Consider the following 16,831-nt stretch of genomic DNA (forward strand, 5'->3'; position numbering starts at 1 on the left):
ATTAAATATTATTTGTAACCAAATGTGATGCTTATAAAGAAACTTTTCCAAAAGGCAAGTATTTATTGTCCTCTTACCTTAAGGATGTGCTATAATTGAAAAATTATGCTAAATATATAAACCCATCTCACCTACATACCCCTGTGTTGTGGCTCTCCAGATGAGGCATAAGCTTTAGCTAGCAAGAAACCTGTCTTAGCAGCTTCAGCACTGATTTCTTTATATGAAGCCACACAGATAGAATGAGCCTGGAATACAAATACAGATATTAACTAATTAGTTCAAGGAAAACACCAAAGCAATAGTACTTCCATTCTGTTTTTTTAAAAAAAAATTAATAAAATCTAAGACAAAAATAAAATCTTGACCTTTGGCTTAACTGATCATATTAAAAGAGACAAAATAATGGTTTGAAGGATTAAAGGCAAATCTTCTAATCCAATCCAATCCCACCAAAAATGAAGAGTAGTGTCTGACTACCATAATTAGCAAAAATACCATAATGATCTCTCTTCTCCCTTCTCTGAATTCTGATTGTGTTCATTGCCATGTGACTTGAAATACTCTCTTGTTATGCCATGGACTTGTTTTATATTCCCACTTAGCTTATAAACTCCTTGAGCACAGGGGCTATATAGTCCTGTATTTCTCCCTCACAAACCCCAATGATGAAGAATATTCATTCATTCATTCAACCGATATCTACTGAATACCTGCTATAGGCAAGGAATTGCGTTAGCTGCTATTTGATACATGGCAATCACTAAATCCTTGTGAATTGATTGCTCTCAAATTACTTGTGAGATAATTTATTATACAAAATATTGTCCCAGTCAAAGACAACTTATCCCACCCTGTTCACATTTGCCATCATCAAAAACAAAAGGAAGCAAAGAAAACCTCCCATCACTGATACTAAGGCATCAATGAGAGCCTGCCAGGTTTGTTAAATTACAGATTTACACCAGAATCAAGAAAATAGGCATTTCTTTATTATAAAAATTAATGTCATGAGATGACCTAGATAGAGCCCTGGGACTGAAGTTAGAATGACTATTTAGTTCAGCCTTGGACACTAATTAGCTGTGTAACTTTGGGGCAAGTCCCTTAACCTCTATTTGCCACAGTTCCCTCAAAAATAAAACGAATATACTAATAGCACCTAATTCCCAGGATTGTTATGAGGATCAGATGAGATATTTGCAAATTGCTTAGCACAGCACCGGCATAAAACAGGTGTTTAATAAATGTTTAAATCCTTCTCTTCTCCCTAGAGAACTCTTGTGGCTTACCAAAGATGAATGATGGATCAGATTGGTATAAAATACAAGGTAGCATTTTTTACATGTGTGCATGTATACCTAGCACACACATATATGTTTATATAAATTATGAACTTAATCTTCTGGCTCTTCCCTGAGCTAAGGCAGGCAGTAGGAGGTGGGGAAGAGGATTATTCCTCTTGTGTACTGGAGGAATAAATTTGTATGTTTGTGATTATTCCTTTTGAGGTAAAACTTTCTGTGTAAAAGTTAGTCCAACATTTAGCTGCTAAATGGTCCTGGAAAACAAGGGAACCTATACCCTTCTCTTGTGGGACCAGTGCTTAGGACCAGTGCCATTTGCTGAGAATTTGGGGGAAGGGTGAAATGTAATCTCCCAGACTTCAGGCAGTAAATATATAAAAGTTCCCAAAACTTTTCTCATGGGGAAATCCTACTGATCTTTCCAAGGCTTTGCTTCTCTTGGAATGTGGACAAATTAGTTAACTCTAGGTAAACATTTGTCATCATATCCTTATATCTGGAAATGTAACCAGAAACTAGAATTAAAGGACAAGTGATATAACTGCCCCCACCCAAAACTATCATGACTTAGCATTTTAAAAGTCTTTTATTTGCCATTAATTTAAATTTAGTTGTTACCAATTAGTCTTTCTGTTAGGAAGGTACAAACTGGGCTTCTAGTTTATTATTAGATAGTAGAAAACATGGCAGAATGGAAAAGGAGAGGGAAAATAAGCATTTATCTAGTGTCTACTATATGCCATGGGTAGCTAGGTGGTGTGGAGTCAGAAAGAGCAAAGTTCAAATCTGACCTCAGACATTTACTAGTTGGACTTAACCCATTTAAAATGGAGAAGGAAATGGCAAACCTGCTCTAGTATCTTTACCAAGAAAACCCCCCATGGACAGTTACTAGTCTACAGGTCACAAAGAATCAACATGTATTTTGCTGAACAACAACATGTATTTTGCACTTTTACAAATATTATTCTCATTTGGAACTATGATTCTAGAATTATTAGACCTAGATTAAATCCTGCCTCTGACACTACCTATGTGTTTTTGGGCAAATAACCTAAATTCTTTCAGCTTTGGTTTTATCATCTGTGAAATGAAGAGTTGTATCTAAATAGTCCCCAAGGTCTTTTCTTTATATTAATGGCCACAACTGACCTAAATCCAGTCAGGCTGCATTCCCACACCAGGTTTCATCCTGAAATCATTCAGTCCATTCAGTGAATGAATGAGAAACTGATGAAAGGAACCTCTAGCAGGTTTGGAACTTGTCAAATGATCAGAACAGAGACAATTCTAATCTTTATTGCAAGTCTCTTAGGGTTCCCTACCACTAAGGCCAAGTGGGAAGAATCAAGCGTTCTAACCAATTCACTTACCTGTAGCAAGTGTTCAATGGCTCGGTCATGGTTTTTCCTGAGTTGTTCAACCTGGGCAGCTTCCTGATATAGGCTGATCAGTTCTGATGTGGAATCCCCCTTGGAAGTGATAACATGGGAGATTGCCTTTTCAAAGTAACTCACGGCCAAGTTCAACCGATGAAGTTGCAAACAAGCTCTGCTCGGGAAATAGAGAGGGGGGGAAATATGCTACAAATTATAAGCTTCGTGTGCAGTAACAGCTCCTAAAGTCATGCATTTATCCAAAGCTAATTTCTCTGACCCACCATGGGGAATAGGGAAAGGCTCAAGAGTTGTTTATAGGGGTACACAATTACCATTTACTTCATGGTAACAGCAGCATCATCTTTCAACTCTTTTTGTACTCTGGATTATCTCAGATATTTTGGTGATCTCAGTCAATTGAAACCACATCACTTTCCCCAGCATAACATAAAAACAAATATGAAGGGGCAATCACTCAGCTAATCAGTCTTTCCAGGGAAGCACTGCTCTGTTTTGGTCATTTAGAAGCCTCAGTGGCTCTCACAGTTGAACTGTACCATTCAATTCAGTGCATATTTATTTATTAAGTGCTTGCTAATGTTTGCTCTTTCTTATTAACAGTTAATGATAATAGCTAGCATTTATATAGCACTTTAAGGTTTGGAAGTAATTAGCACATATTTTCACATCTGATCTTTTTTGTTTATTCCACTGAAATTGGGACTACCATTAGGAAAAGTATTTAAATGGCTAAAATGTAATATATGAGGATGACAAAGAGGTATGTTATCAAAAAGGCCATTAATATTTTTAAAATATACATAGGCTTCTTAGGATTTAGACCTGAAAGGGACTTAGAGACCATTTAGAGTCTAACTCCATTTTATAGATAAGGAAATTGACACAGATAAATTAGCCAGTGTCACACACTCAGAAACTGGAAGATTTAGGAACTGAAATTAGCCCCTCTGATACCAAGTTCTCTGAATTTTCCAAAATTCTACTCTTCATGATTCATAAGTATATTGTGTGTGTGTGTATGTGTGTTACAGTATAGTCCTGAAGTCTTCACTTGGTAACTAGTAACACCCAAGGGGATACAATTTTATAACTTCCTAAAATATACACATATCTTGTTCTAGACTCTAAGCTCCATTTCTCAACTGAGGTAGTTATGTTACAAAGGTTCATGGGGAGGCTTCTGTGGAAGTGATAGCTATCTAGACAGACAGAATCCTAAGTCAAATCTCTAAATGAGTACAATTTCCTTTGTCCCTTTAAAAAAAAAAAAAGGAGGTAGAGGTGGCATGAAACTAGCTGTCATTTTTGTTAGATCACCCAAACAGCTATCCTTTGTGACAATAGTTTATGCACAGCAGATGTGTCTAGACACCTCTGAGCTCAGCTTAATTTAGTTATAAGCATTCCTGTGTTTCCAAAACTTCCCAGCTGACTTAGTTCATCTTGGTTTGTTCTTGTCTAGAGAGAGTAGGTAGAAGTGCTACATTTACTTCATTTATTTGCCTTTCATTTATCTGCTTCCTGTTCCAACTTAAGACTCTGGGAAATAGATTTGATAAAAGCAGGTGAAAATAAACAAAAAATCTGGGAGGCAGGAATAGATTTTTATCTATGTTAGTATTCATCATGGTAACAATTTGCTACAGAGCTGCGAATCTGGTGACTGGATCTTCTTATCTGACAAACTAATTGGTCCTGCTCTTATTAGGAATAGCCTTCAAATCTCAGAGAATCTCTTCATTCAACTATGTTCAGGCCCTACTTGTTCCTTCACACCATTCCATGAACTGCATTTTCCTATGCAGACATTTAGCCTACTTAAAATGAATAATATATGTTAGCTTCCATCTTTATTTTAAATGAATTGGGGGGAGGATGGAGGTGTGGGGAAGGATTATTGAATAATAATATAGTGGAAAGCACAATGGAGTCAGAGAATCTGAGTTCAAATCTTGCCTCTGTTATTTACTAGCTATATGACCCTGGCCAATCCATCTCTTTAAGCCTCATATCATTAAGATGAATAGGTCAAATTGTAGGTTATAAAGTCCTTTCTAGTTCTAAATCATCTGACCATAATAATTTTCTTTTTTCATTTACTCTTATCAATTTAACAACAAAGAGAAAAGTAATTTAGAAAAATATCTCTTCCAAAATAAGTCTTGGTTTCTTGGTTTTTAAAATTTTATTATAGGAATTAAAAAAAATTTCATTCCACAGGGATAGTATGGAGTGATTATATATATACATAAGTCCTATCAAAAATCCTAAATTTCTCTAAGTCTAGTGTTTACCTGCCCAAAGCAATTATAAGGTCTTTCTCAGAGATTTTTAACTCTCTAATTGTGGCCCCATCACAACATTCCCACAATTCTTCCATGCTCTTCTCAGATTTTTGAAGGTTGTAATAAGCTTCCTTGCCAGTGCAATAGTTGAGGAAAATCAAAAGAATGAAAACCAATTTCCACAGCTAGGTACAACATTTGAGAAAAAACTAAAATGTTTCAGTTGTCTATTGGGTCAACAGGATAAACCTTGTAATTGGACCACTTCCTAGGCTTCTCCATTCTTCCTATTAACAGATTCATGTAGAAGTCTTTAGCAGGTAAAGCACATCAGATGCTACTTAAAATGGGCAGTAGGAGGTGGGAACTTAGAGGAGTGAAAGAAAACCATAAACTTTTAGGCAAAGTCCACTTATGTTTTTCTTTAAAGGATGATTTACACTGTATAATGACAACTTGTCATTATACCAAACTAGTTTCTGTTTCTGTGAACTATAAATAATGAAAGGAATTTAAAGTTGGACAAAATCCTGGCAAATTCAAAGACTAGTTAAAAAGAATATAACTTCTATCTGATATTTTTACTATTTTGGGGATTGGAGGTGGGAGAGGAAAACTCTCCCCCCAAGACCTAGATAGCTTTTCCATTTCCTTCATTTTTTCTAATCTTTAAAAGACCCTGGATGATGATACCATAGAAGGTTGCACATCTCATATAAGTAATTCATTTACATTGTGCATGCTTGAAATTAGGGTCTGGGGAAAGGACCAAAAAGCAATAATAGAGTGCATGGACTTAGAATAAAAGAATTTAGGATTATTGTAGATATTTCATATCTCCAGCAAGAGTTGTAACAGTAAGTTCCAGTTGTAGGCACTTGGAGGGGCAGGAATTTACCCTGAGTAGACTTGTGTCTACTTCATTTTAAATTCTGACTTCAAAGGCAATATTAGGAACAACTTAAAAATATATGTGTGTGTATATGCACACATATAGAGAGAGCATCATGATAACCAAGTTTCTTTTAATTTTAAATAACACCCCACTCCTCCTCATCAATGCTTCCTAGTGTTGAAGCAAATCTTTATTCCATGTGGGACTCCATGATTGGGCAGACCATCACAATAACAAGGGAAACCCAGAGGACTTTTAACCAAATATATTTGGTCAGGACTCATCATGGTAACAACTTGACACAGCTGCTAATTTGATGACTGGATCATAATTCCAATGATTCTGGGATAGAGAAAGAGATCAGAGGATTGAATAAAGTTGAGCTTTTAGAGCAGAGCTAGAATTCTTTGGGATTCAAACATTCATTTGTTTCTTTCCCATCAAGTCCTTTTATACTCTTTAGCATCTGAAATTCTCAAGGGAATGGATGAAAGTGAAATCCTTACAGAAGTAATGTGGTTGATTTGATATACTATACACCACAGCTGATTTCTAAATACATAGTTAGACATGAAAGGATATTGGTTCTGCATGAGGTCTGCCATCCCCAGAGTATAGTATAATACCACCAATGTGCCAAGGATCTCCTTCTTATCCAACTCTGAGATTGCTGAGCCCTTCCATGTCAGCAGGGAATTCTTTGCAGACTCAGCATGTTGTTTTGCCTGAGCAGGAAGTTCTAGGGCAGGGGCAGGGGAGAGAAAACAAGGGAAAGAGGAGAGAACCAAGAAATACTCTTCAATAAAAGAAAATTCCATTTGAGAACAAGAGAATAGCTACAGTGATATTGAGGCATAAAGTAGTGATCTCAAAACTTTTTTAATTAATCATAACTATTAGCTATTAGTAAAATTCTTTGAGTATTTCCCCCAACATTTTTATAAGTTATGTGCCTATATATTATCCTAACTTCAGTCTATTTCAATACTTGGTTTAATGGCTATCATGGCTAAAAAAAATACTTCAGAAAGACAAATAGCACAAATGGAAGTATGTTGTTAGTGGTCATTATTAAATCATGATTCTCATTTTTCAATCCTGTCTTTGAATTATTGAAATTTTTTTTGAAACATGGTTAATAAATTTCTATCTTCCTTGATTATCAAGGAGTTATCCTTATAAACTAGCCTGAAGATGTTCTGTTTTATTATATTTTTAACATTTGGTTTCAAAATCCATTGCTGTTCATTTGGAAGATTTTAAAGCAGATGAGAAAAAAATTTTCCAAGTTTTTAGAGTATATAGATACAAGAATTTTTATTGGTGAAATACACCATCTTTGCCAACAAAATTGCCTTCAATGGAAAAATTTCCAATCTTCCATTTTAAAAATGCTCTCTCCATAATATGAGGTTTTTTAAAAGTCAGTTTCTCACTCATTAAAACATCACCTCTGTCTGATAATGCAAGATTTATAAGAAACTAACAAGTATGTAACATCAAAAGTGTCCTCTTCTCCCCACCCCACCCAACACACCTCATTGTTGGAACCAAAATGAAATAAACTCTGTTGTTGTGTACTTGTGTGAGAAGTTTAGGGAATGATTGAAAGCTTGGCAAGAGCTAGAGCTAAGCTAGAGGTATCAGGGCTAAAGCAATCACTGAATAAGATATAGGGACCATAGGCTGGGAGGTTTGGGGCACGAAAGGGTGATATAAAGAAAAATACAAAATGGCCTTCAAATTAACGTAGCCCCCCTTCCACTTTTTCAGTGACTGTCAAAAGGTGGCCATACCAAAAAAAAGTTGCAAAAGATGCTAAGAATAATAATTTTTAGATAAGCTATTGACATGGATTTAATTTTTGGTACTGTCAATGTGAGATTATTTGGTAAACCAGTGAGGGGACATATTCCTAGTGGAATCGAATCATATCAGCATTGACAATTATATAATTATCAATTATTATACTGACATTATTATTATACTATACTAATTTACTTTGACAGGATGTGGAGCTAAGAAAGTTGGAGTAAAGGAATGAACTTGCATGAGGCTCTACCAAATTCCCCTTCAAACAATAAATGTAATGCCTCAAAATTAATTCTGAAGCAGCAGAACAAACAAAAGAACAGTATATACCAATTTTATAGCCTGGGACAACTTAGAAGGTCAGCAAGAAGGATCTGTTTTATTGAGATGAGAGTGGAGTACAGTCCAGAAAAGACTGAGACCCAGAGCAAGCCAGCAGGCAGATATTGGGGGCAACTGAATCTCCAGTGGAGGTTTCCAGAGCTCTCAAGCTCACAGACAGCAAGGGGCTCAGACAACTGGTCAGAAGGAGATTAAAGAGGGATCTTTTGCTGTACCCTAAAGAATTGGACTCTTTCGTATTGCCTGTATGAAGTTCTAAGTCATAATCTCAGGGCAAGGAGGAATATTAGCAGTAGCAGGGTCCCTGGATACAGCTCTAGGGTAGAAAAAGAGTGTTTGTATAGTCATTCATAGACAACAACACATTCCAGGAGAGCAGTAACCACACCTTTCCTTAGATCATACCACCTTGAAAGAACTGAAAACTTACAAATTCCTAGAATTAGCTCTGAAAAAAGTAAGCAAAAAAAAAAAAAAAAAGCCCTAAAGTTTGAGATAGTGCCTTTTCCACCCCAGGAGGAGAGTCCAATTTTAATATAAAGTTAAAAGTCAAAAAAATAGGCTGGGAAATGGACAAATAATACAAAAAAAGAACTTGACCATTAAATTAAATATGGTGATAGGGAAGAATAAAATACAAACTCAGAAGAGGATTAACAATGCCAAAATAATTACATGTGAAGCTTCAAAGGAAAATATGAATTGGTCTCAAGCCCAAAAAGAATTTTTGGAAGAGCTCAAAAAAGGATTTTAAAAATCAAATAAGAGAAGGAAAAAAAATTTGGGGAAAAGAAATGAGAGGTACGAAAAAGTCATGAAAAAAGAGTCAACATGGTAAAGGAGGCACAAAAAGCTTGAAGAAAATGACACCTTTAAAAATAGAACAGTTCAAATAATAAGAGGCACAGAAATTCCATGAAGAAAAGAACTCATTAAAAAGTAGAATTGGCCAAAAGGAAAAGGAGGTACAAAAGCTCAAAAAAGAAAATTTCTTAAAAATTTTAAGTTTATGAGATATCAAAAAACAATAAAAAGAATGGAAAAAATAGAAGAAAAATGTGAGATATCTCATTGGCAAAACAACTCATCTGGAAAATAAATACAGGAGAGAGAATTTAAGAATTATTGGACTACCTAAAAGACATGATTCTTAAAAAAAAAGAGCCAAGACATCATATTGCAAGAAATTATCAAGGAAAATTGCCTGGATATCCTAAAACCAGAAAGTAAAATAGAAACTGAAAGAACCCACTATTCACCTCCTACTAAAAGATATCCCAAAATGAAAACTCTCTGGAATTTTATAGCTACATTCCAGAGCTCTCAGACCAAGGAGAAGATATTAATAGTAATCAGCCAGAAAGAAGCAATTCAAATTAGTGTGGAACCACAGGCAGGATAACACAGAATTTAGCAGCTTCTATATAAAAGAATTGGAGAACCTGGACTATAATAATACAGAGAGCAAAGAAGCTGACAATTCAACCAAGAGTCATCAGCAAAATTGAATATAATATTTTGTGGGGGAGGGAGAAGGGAATGGGCATTAATGAAATAGAGGACGACTTCTAAGCATTCTTAATGAAAAGACCAGACCTGAATAGAAAATGTGACTTTCAAATATAAGACTCAAGAGAAGCATAAAAAGGTAACCAGGAAAGAGAAATTGTAAGAGATTCAATAAAGTTAAGCTATTTACATTCCTACATGGGAAGATGATCCTTATGACTCCTAAGAATTTTATCATTATTAGGGCAGTTAGGAATATATGCAGACTGAGAGCAAGGAAAGGAGTTGACTATGATAGAATGACTTCAAAAAGTAAAATTAAGGAAGGAGAAAGAGGGGTGTACTAGGAGAAGAGGGAGGTGAGAGACAGAATGAGATAAATCATCTTTCATAAAAGAGGTATGAAAGAAGGGAAGATGGGATGGAGTGGGCCAATGCTTTAAACCTTACTCTCATCAGAACTGGCTCAAAGAGGGAATAACATACCCACTCAGTTGGGTATAGAAATCCATCTTACCCTATAGAGAAATAGGAAGGGAAGAGGAGAAGAGAAGGGGGTGCTAATAAAAAGGAGGACAGATTGGAGGAAGCAGTGGTCAGAAGAAAAACAAGGAAAGACAGAGTCATAAGAGAAAGAGAGAAAGATAATTAGGGGAGAAAGTAAGATGGCAGGAAATGCACAGTAATTGTAATTGTGAATGTAAATGGGATGAACTCACTCACAAAAAAGATGTAGATAGCAGAGTGAATTAAAAACCAGAATCCTATAAGTTGCTAACAAGAAACAAACCTGCAGCAAGGAGACAAACATAGAATAAAAGCAAGGGGCTGAAACATAATATATTGTGCTTCAAATGAAGTTAAAAAAGCAGGGGTAACAATTATGACCTCAGATAAAGCAAAAGCAAAAATAGACCTGATTAAAAGAGATAATCAAGAAAACTACATTTTTCTAAAAGATACCATAGATATGAAATAATATCAATAGATTCAATAGATATGAAATCAATATCAATAAATGCCCTGAATAGTATAACAATCCAAATTACATTAAATTTTTAAAGTTTTTATGCAAACAGAACCAATGCAGTAGAGATTAGAAGGAAAGCAGAAAACTGGGGGAAATTTTTTTTACAGAACTACTTTTGATATAAAGGCCTTATTTCTCAAATATATATAGAATAGACAAATTTACAAGAATACAAGTCATTCCTGAATTGATAAATGGTCAAAGGATATGAAAGAGAATTTTCAAAAAAGAAATCAAAGATATCTATATAGTCATATTAAAAATGATTTAAATCATTATTTATTAGAGAAATGCAAATTAAAGCAGCTCTGAGTTATCACTTCACACCTATCCAATTGGCTAATATGACAGAAAAGGAAAATGACAAATGTTTGAGGGGATGAGGGAAAATTGGGACACTAATATATTAGTGGAGTTGTAAACTGACCCTACCATTTTGGAGAGAAATTTGGAACTAAGCTGTACAAAAACTGTACACCTTTTGACCCAGCAATACCTCAAATAAGAGATGATAAGAGGGATGTTTTCAGAAGAAATCTAGAAAGACATCCATTGATACAAAGTGAAGTGAGCTAAATCAGGAGAATCATTTTCTAAATGGTTGGGTTTTTTAGTCCAATATGCAGAATCTGCAGAGTGTTTATTTTTTATCCTCCTTCAGACAGACATTTCATTTCTTATATTATTTCATATTCTTATATCTATATTCTTATATTATTTTATATAAATTGATAAATAAATATAAAGATTGCATATTTACTCCAGAGGGAAGTAAAGGACCAATGAATGGAAGTTATAGGGAGGCCGATTTCAACTTAATATAAGGAAGGATTTTCTTATAATTATTATTGTCCAAAAATGGAATAAGTGAGCATACTTTATAAGGCCACAGTGAGCTACCCATTAGAGATGATGATAAGTAGAAGTGGGATGACTTTTTGTTGGAGATTCTCTGAGAGGGTTCAAGCATTGGCCAAGGAGTCAGACTAGAAAAGGGGAAAAGTTGGATTGTGAAGGGTTAAGAAGAGAGTGAGAGGAGAGAAAGCAGAGGCCCCTGTTGTAGATGATCTTTTTGAATAGTTTAGCTACAGAGGGCAGAAAAGAAAGGATGATAGCAGAATTGGATCAAGTGAAGTTTTATTTCAGGATGGGGAGACATGGGTATATTTATGAGCAGTAGGGAAATAAACCAGCAGATGAGGAGAGGCTGAAGATAAGTGAGAGTGGGGAGATGACAGATGGGGCAGATGGAATGGGATGATTTGAGCAGGTAGAGGGGTTAGCTTTGATAAGGAGTTAGGTCAAGTCATCATGTGAGATGGGTGAAAGAGACAGTGGAAGGAACCTGAGTGATGGGAGATGAGGAAGAAGGGAGAAAGGAAAATTCACAGGACTGACCTCAATTTTTCTGTAAATATGAGGCAAGGTTCTTAGCTGAGAGTTGGGGGGAAGAAATCCTTCCCTCCCTCCATCTGGTAGCAAAAACTTTTTCTATCTTAAAATGTGGCTTTATTCATCATGTTCCTAGAGGGGGCAGCCGGTACAATGGAAAGAGAACTGGGGCATAGAAAATGAATTTGAATCCTTGCCCTGCTACTTACTACCTATGTGTCCTTGAGTAAGTTCCTTAATATTTTCTTTTTTCTTTGTCTCCCTAGCATTCAGCACAGCTGCAAGGCACTTTGCAGATATTTAATAAATATTTTTGATTGATTAACTTTCTGAGGGGGCTCAGCTTCCTCAAGTAAAATAGGATGATTAAATTACATAATCTCAGAGGTATCTTTTTCTATCTCTAAACTCATTATTCTTTTTAAACTTGGAGCAGTCTGTTTGGTGGAGTTGTGAATTGGTCTATATCAATAAAACATTCAAAAATTCACAGAAGAAAGCAAAAGGAGATGAGAAGGGAAACAATCACCACCATTTTTAAATACTGCATTATTATTTAAAATGTGTTTGTAAAAATTATACATGATTGAAGCTCACAGTTTCCTATACAATCCTTTTTTGTTCTTTGAATACTTGAAGTATTTGTTTGTTGATAATTTGATTCATGACAGAAAAGAAAATTTTAAAATAATCAACTCAGAATGAGTCTGTTCTCACATCTACCAGATTATGTGTTTTAAACATACTTTTGCTTTAGTGGTCAAGGGATGATAGTAACTTTAAATTGGCTTCACTGTAGAGGAGATTGATGCTGCCAGGTTAATATATGAAAAAGAACTTCAACTTCTAATTTCTCTGAACCCTGGGCAACCCAACTCATAGTTGGAAGTCCAAAGATGTTCCCATTGTAGCTATTCCACATTGGCCCTCAAAGAATTGTGGACATTTTCATTTGAAATATACAAATGGTGAGGGAAAGGAATGTCATGGAAAATAAGGAAGACTGCAACTACCCAAAAATAAAATTTTGAATAGATGAAGTTTTTCTGAATTTAGTCATTCTAATGAACAGTAATGTGGAAATCATAAGGTAGCCAATTTTATTTTTGGGCAGCCTTAATATTAGGAAGTTCTCATCCTATTGAGCTAATATACCTTTCTGTAAGTTTCCCTCATCAATCCTAGTTCTGAAAACCAAGCAGACTACTAAATCTTTCTTCCACATGATAGACCATCAACTCTTTGGAATCTGTTTTATCTCTCCTCTAAATCTTTTATTCTCTATAATATTCCCAGTTCTTTAGAAAAATATCTATGTGACAATTTCAAGTCTCCTCACTATGCTTTCCATATTCCTCTAGACAGAACTGAAGAAGAGACCTTAGATATGGTCTGACAATTTAACTACCTCCTATCTTAATCAATATTTAAGGAATATTAACAAATGAAAAGTAATGAAAAAAATTAAGCACTTACAATGTGCTGGACATGTGAAATGCTGAATTCTGAATATTGTATTTCTCACTAATAAGCCTGATATCAATTTCATCCTGGCTGCCGTTTCACAATATTGGTTCATAGTGAGCACTTGGAATTAGTTAAAACCTTTTAGGCTAAATCTCTACTATTCTATACTTCTAGAGTTGTTTCAATATAACACTAATGACTGGGAAAGAAAGCTGTTTTAAACACTTTCAAAAGCATTGATCTTCATATAATTGAGGTCAAGTGTAATAATCTGCCTTGATAACTCACTAACTTTCACAGCTAGGGCTACCTAACATGGAGGTTCCACCCTACACCAGACTCTGGTCCCAATCCCATCCCTGGCTAATGGTCTTTACAGCACCTGCTGATTGTGCTCTGACTTTGGGCCCTAATTCTATTCTAATAAATAGAATCTTATCTTCTTTCATATGATCAAATCCCATCTTGTACCCTACTACTATAGTTTCTGTTTCATCCCAAACTAACTTCATGTCATAAGCATGGGATCCTTGGATTGCCTTCTCTTGACCCCTAGCAGAGACTAAAGTCCCACCCCTGAAATTATGTGTCTACCTCCCTGATACCCGCTGCCCTACCTACTGAAATGTATGCCTATTGCAGGAGCTCTCCAACACCTTCTAAATGAATGAACGTGTCTTCCTATTTGCCTCCCTCTGAGATGTATTCTGTTCTCCTGGCCTGACTTTGAGGGTCTGCCTGATTTCCAGGTCTCCACCATATCCATTCTGACCCATCCTGCTCCTGACTAAATCCCAGCAATGACACTGAGTACCTCTCAGGGTCAGGTATCCATAAGCCAGGTTGGTTAATGCTTGGGCATATTTCCAGTGTTCGGTTCCAAAAACAATTCGGGAAAATGTAACACAGCGAATCAGTTCCTGGTTTGCCTGGCAGTTCTGAAAAGAGTAAATAAGAAATCATTACTATGATTATTGTAAAAAAGCAAAGCAGTCTAGTAGCCATCTCATCTCAGTAATATATGGCAACAATCAACTTAAATCTCTATCTCTTTTTTTTTAAAGTTTCATTGTTAACTGGTTCTTTATTGGCTTAAAACGTAAACATTGTTAGTTTGAGAATAAACCCACTTTAATGTGGCACAGCAATCTTGCTGTTAAAATCTAAATTCCTCTTAATCCTTGATAAAATTTACTCCAAGAAAAATAGGTACATATTTATTTTAAAAACATGAACCATGGATATTCAGATCTGAAACAAATTCCCTTGGATTTGATGCACTGCTCCCCTGATTTTTAGGTTGAGCATCATTAAATCTCTTCTTTATTAGTAACTGTGAAAGTGAGAACAAAGATGAAGCTCTCTTTGCTCCTTTGGAGCAAGTACAAGTACTGGGCTTCCTTTCAATTCATTTGGTTCATAGCTTTAAAGGAAATGAAATGATCTAACAAATAGTCATATATTGACTGCAAGAACAACTGACAACAATTTCTGTGCCTTGGTATTATAGAATACCAAGTTCAGGATTAGAAATCCAAATACTTAAGATTCTAGTCTTGGCTTTATTATATGCTACTTGTCTAACTCAGGAAAATATTCTTCTAACTCCAAATTGCAAAATCTTAGAAGATTAATTCAAGGACAAAGACAAGACTCTTTTCATAAATCCTCTACTTTGTCTTATGAGGGATATGGGATTTATTTACTATCAGTGCTTGGCCAGGAAAGTATATTGAGATAGTATAAGGTAAAAAAAAGAGGGCTGAATTTAGAAAGGGAAAAATCTAGGTTCACATCCCAGCCTCATTGCTTCCATCCCTCTTTAGTCACTTTGACCCTTTGAGTATCCATATTTCCTTATCTATAAAATCAGCCAGTTAAGTCAGATGAACGTTAAAGTCGCTCACAGCCCCAAGTCTATGATTTTATGAGAACTTCTCTGATTAAGTAAAACCTGTCCCAGATATCAGTGTTATCCTCTATATGCTGAATGCCTGTTTTATTCTTGGGCTCCTGAATGTTGAAAGTGCTTTTAGTTTGCTTACTTAATGCCTAGTTGTTTATCTTTGCCTTGAGAGATTTTAGGTTTCTAGGCCATTAGTTCTCTAATGATCTTAAGCAACTAAAGGAATCTTCACCCCCAGCTTTGGCAATCAAGGACTCTGTCTTGTGCCCTCTGTTTTCCTGGTTCTGACCTCTTGGCCTGATTAATTTGGCCTTGTTGCCGCTCATGATCAATATTAATAGAGATGAGAAGACAAAAGGTCAACACAACTAAAAGAGAAAAAAACCTCAAAATTTGTTTCTGAGCCTGGTGATGGGGATCCGAAATATTCTCAGGAGCTCTATAACACAGACCCATTCAGCCAACTAAGAAAACCATTCAATCAACTAAAAAAATATTAAAATAATTTAAAGATGTAAATCAAAAAGCTAAGCTAGTAAGACTTATTTTTGTTTTTTACCTTTTTTGCTTTAATCAACGACTCGGCTTTTTTCTGTGATTTGTTTAATTTCTCCTTTGGAACAGACATGTAGTCTGCATTCTTTGCTACCTTGTCAGTTTCATTTTCTTTGTCTTCACTATCTCCAAATTCATCACTAGGATTTGATTCACTCCTCTGCTCAGCAACCAATGTCCTTGTTTCCTTTTCCCTAATGATAACATAGCACATTTCTGGAAGATGCTGATTCAAAATTTAGCTTATATAAACTAGATTGTTTAAATTGAAGAATACGGCATTTCATATAAGTAGGGCTACTTAGCCACATAAAATACAATTCATAGTTTAATTTAAGGAAGTAAATATTTTAGTAATAAAGAAAGCATTGATACTTCTTATCTGTGTGACCTGGGTGAAAGTTACTTCATTTCTCTGGCCACAATTCCCCAATAGCAATTTGTAGATGATCTCTACATATCTTTCTAAAAGAGTCAGACTAGGGCATTGAGACTAATAATATGATGATTCAAAACTGCATTTGGATGGAAAAATGTTTCCCATAATTACATATGCAAAATGTATATAATATTGCTTACTGTCTTCAGGGAAGGGGGAGAGAATTTGGAACTCAAAAATGTTTTTTTAAATGCTAAAAATTATTTTACAGGTAATTGGGCAAAAATTAAATGTTATTTTAAAAAAATATGCATTTAATTTAACTCATTTAAATTACCACATAATCTCTTTGCTTGGACAGTAGGAGACAAGGTTCTAAAAAAATAATGAGAAAATCAAGTCATTCTGAAGCAGTGGCCCAAGATAATTATTTAAAATCTCTACAAATTGATTTGATAAAGGGTCCTGGAAAGTTCATTCATCTGATTCAGTGGCTGGCTTCTTCTCTTCTCTTCTATTTTCTTCTCTTCTCTTCTCTTCTCTTCTCTTCTC

At 35.3% G+C, this 16,831-nt stretch overlaps 1 protein-coding gene across 1 annotated transcript in view; it reads right to left on the reverse strand.

Annotated features, from left to right (window-relative positions):
- TTC23L (tetratricopeptide repeat domain 23 like) overlaps positions 1 to 16,492 on the reverse strand; it is a 34,339-nt gene extending 17,847 nt beyond the window's left edge. The window contains 6 exon segments of the mRNA XM_044657787.1: positions 140 to 248; positions 2,681 to 2,858; positions 5,002 to 5,130; positions 6,470 to 6,626; positions 14,254 to 14,377; positions 15,905 to 16,492. Of these exon segments, the coding sequence (XP_044513722.1) occupies positions 140 to 248; positions 2,681 to 2,858; positions 5,002 to 5,130; positions 6,470 to 6,626; positions 14,254 to 14,377; positions 15,905 to 16,114 (907 nt within the window). The 5' untranslated portion in view covers positions 16,115 to 16,492.
- Between the last annotated feature and the right edge of the window lie 339 nt (positions 16,493 to 16,831).

Source organism: Gracilinanus agilis, chromosome 1 (assembly GCF_016433145.1).
Source record: "Gracilinanus agilis isolate LMUSP501 chromosome 1, AgileGrace, whole genome shotgun sequence".
NCBI lineage: Eukaryota > Metazoa > Chordata > Mammalia > Didelphimorphia > Didelphidae > Gracilinanus > Gracilinanus agilis.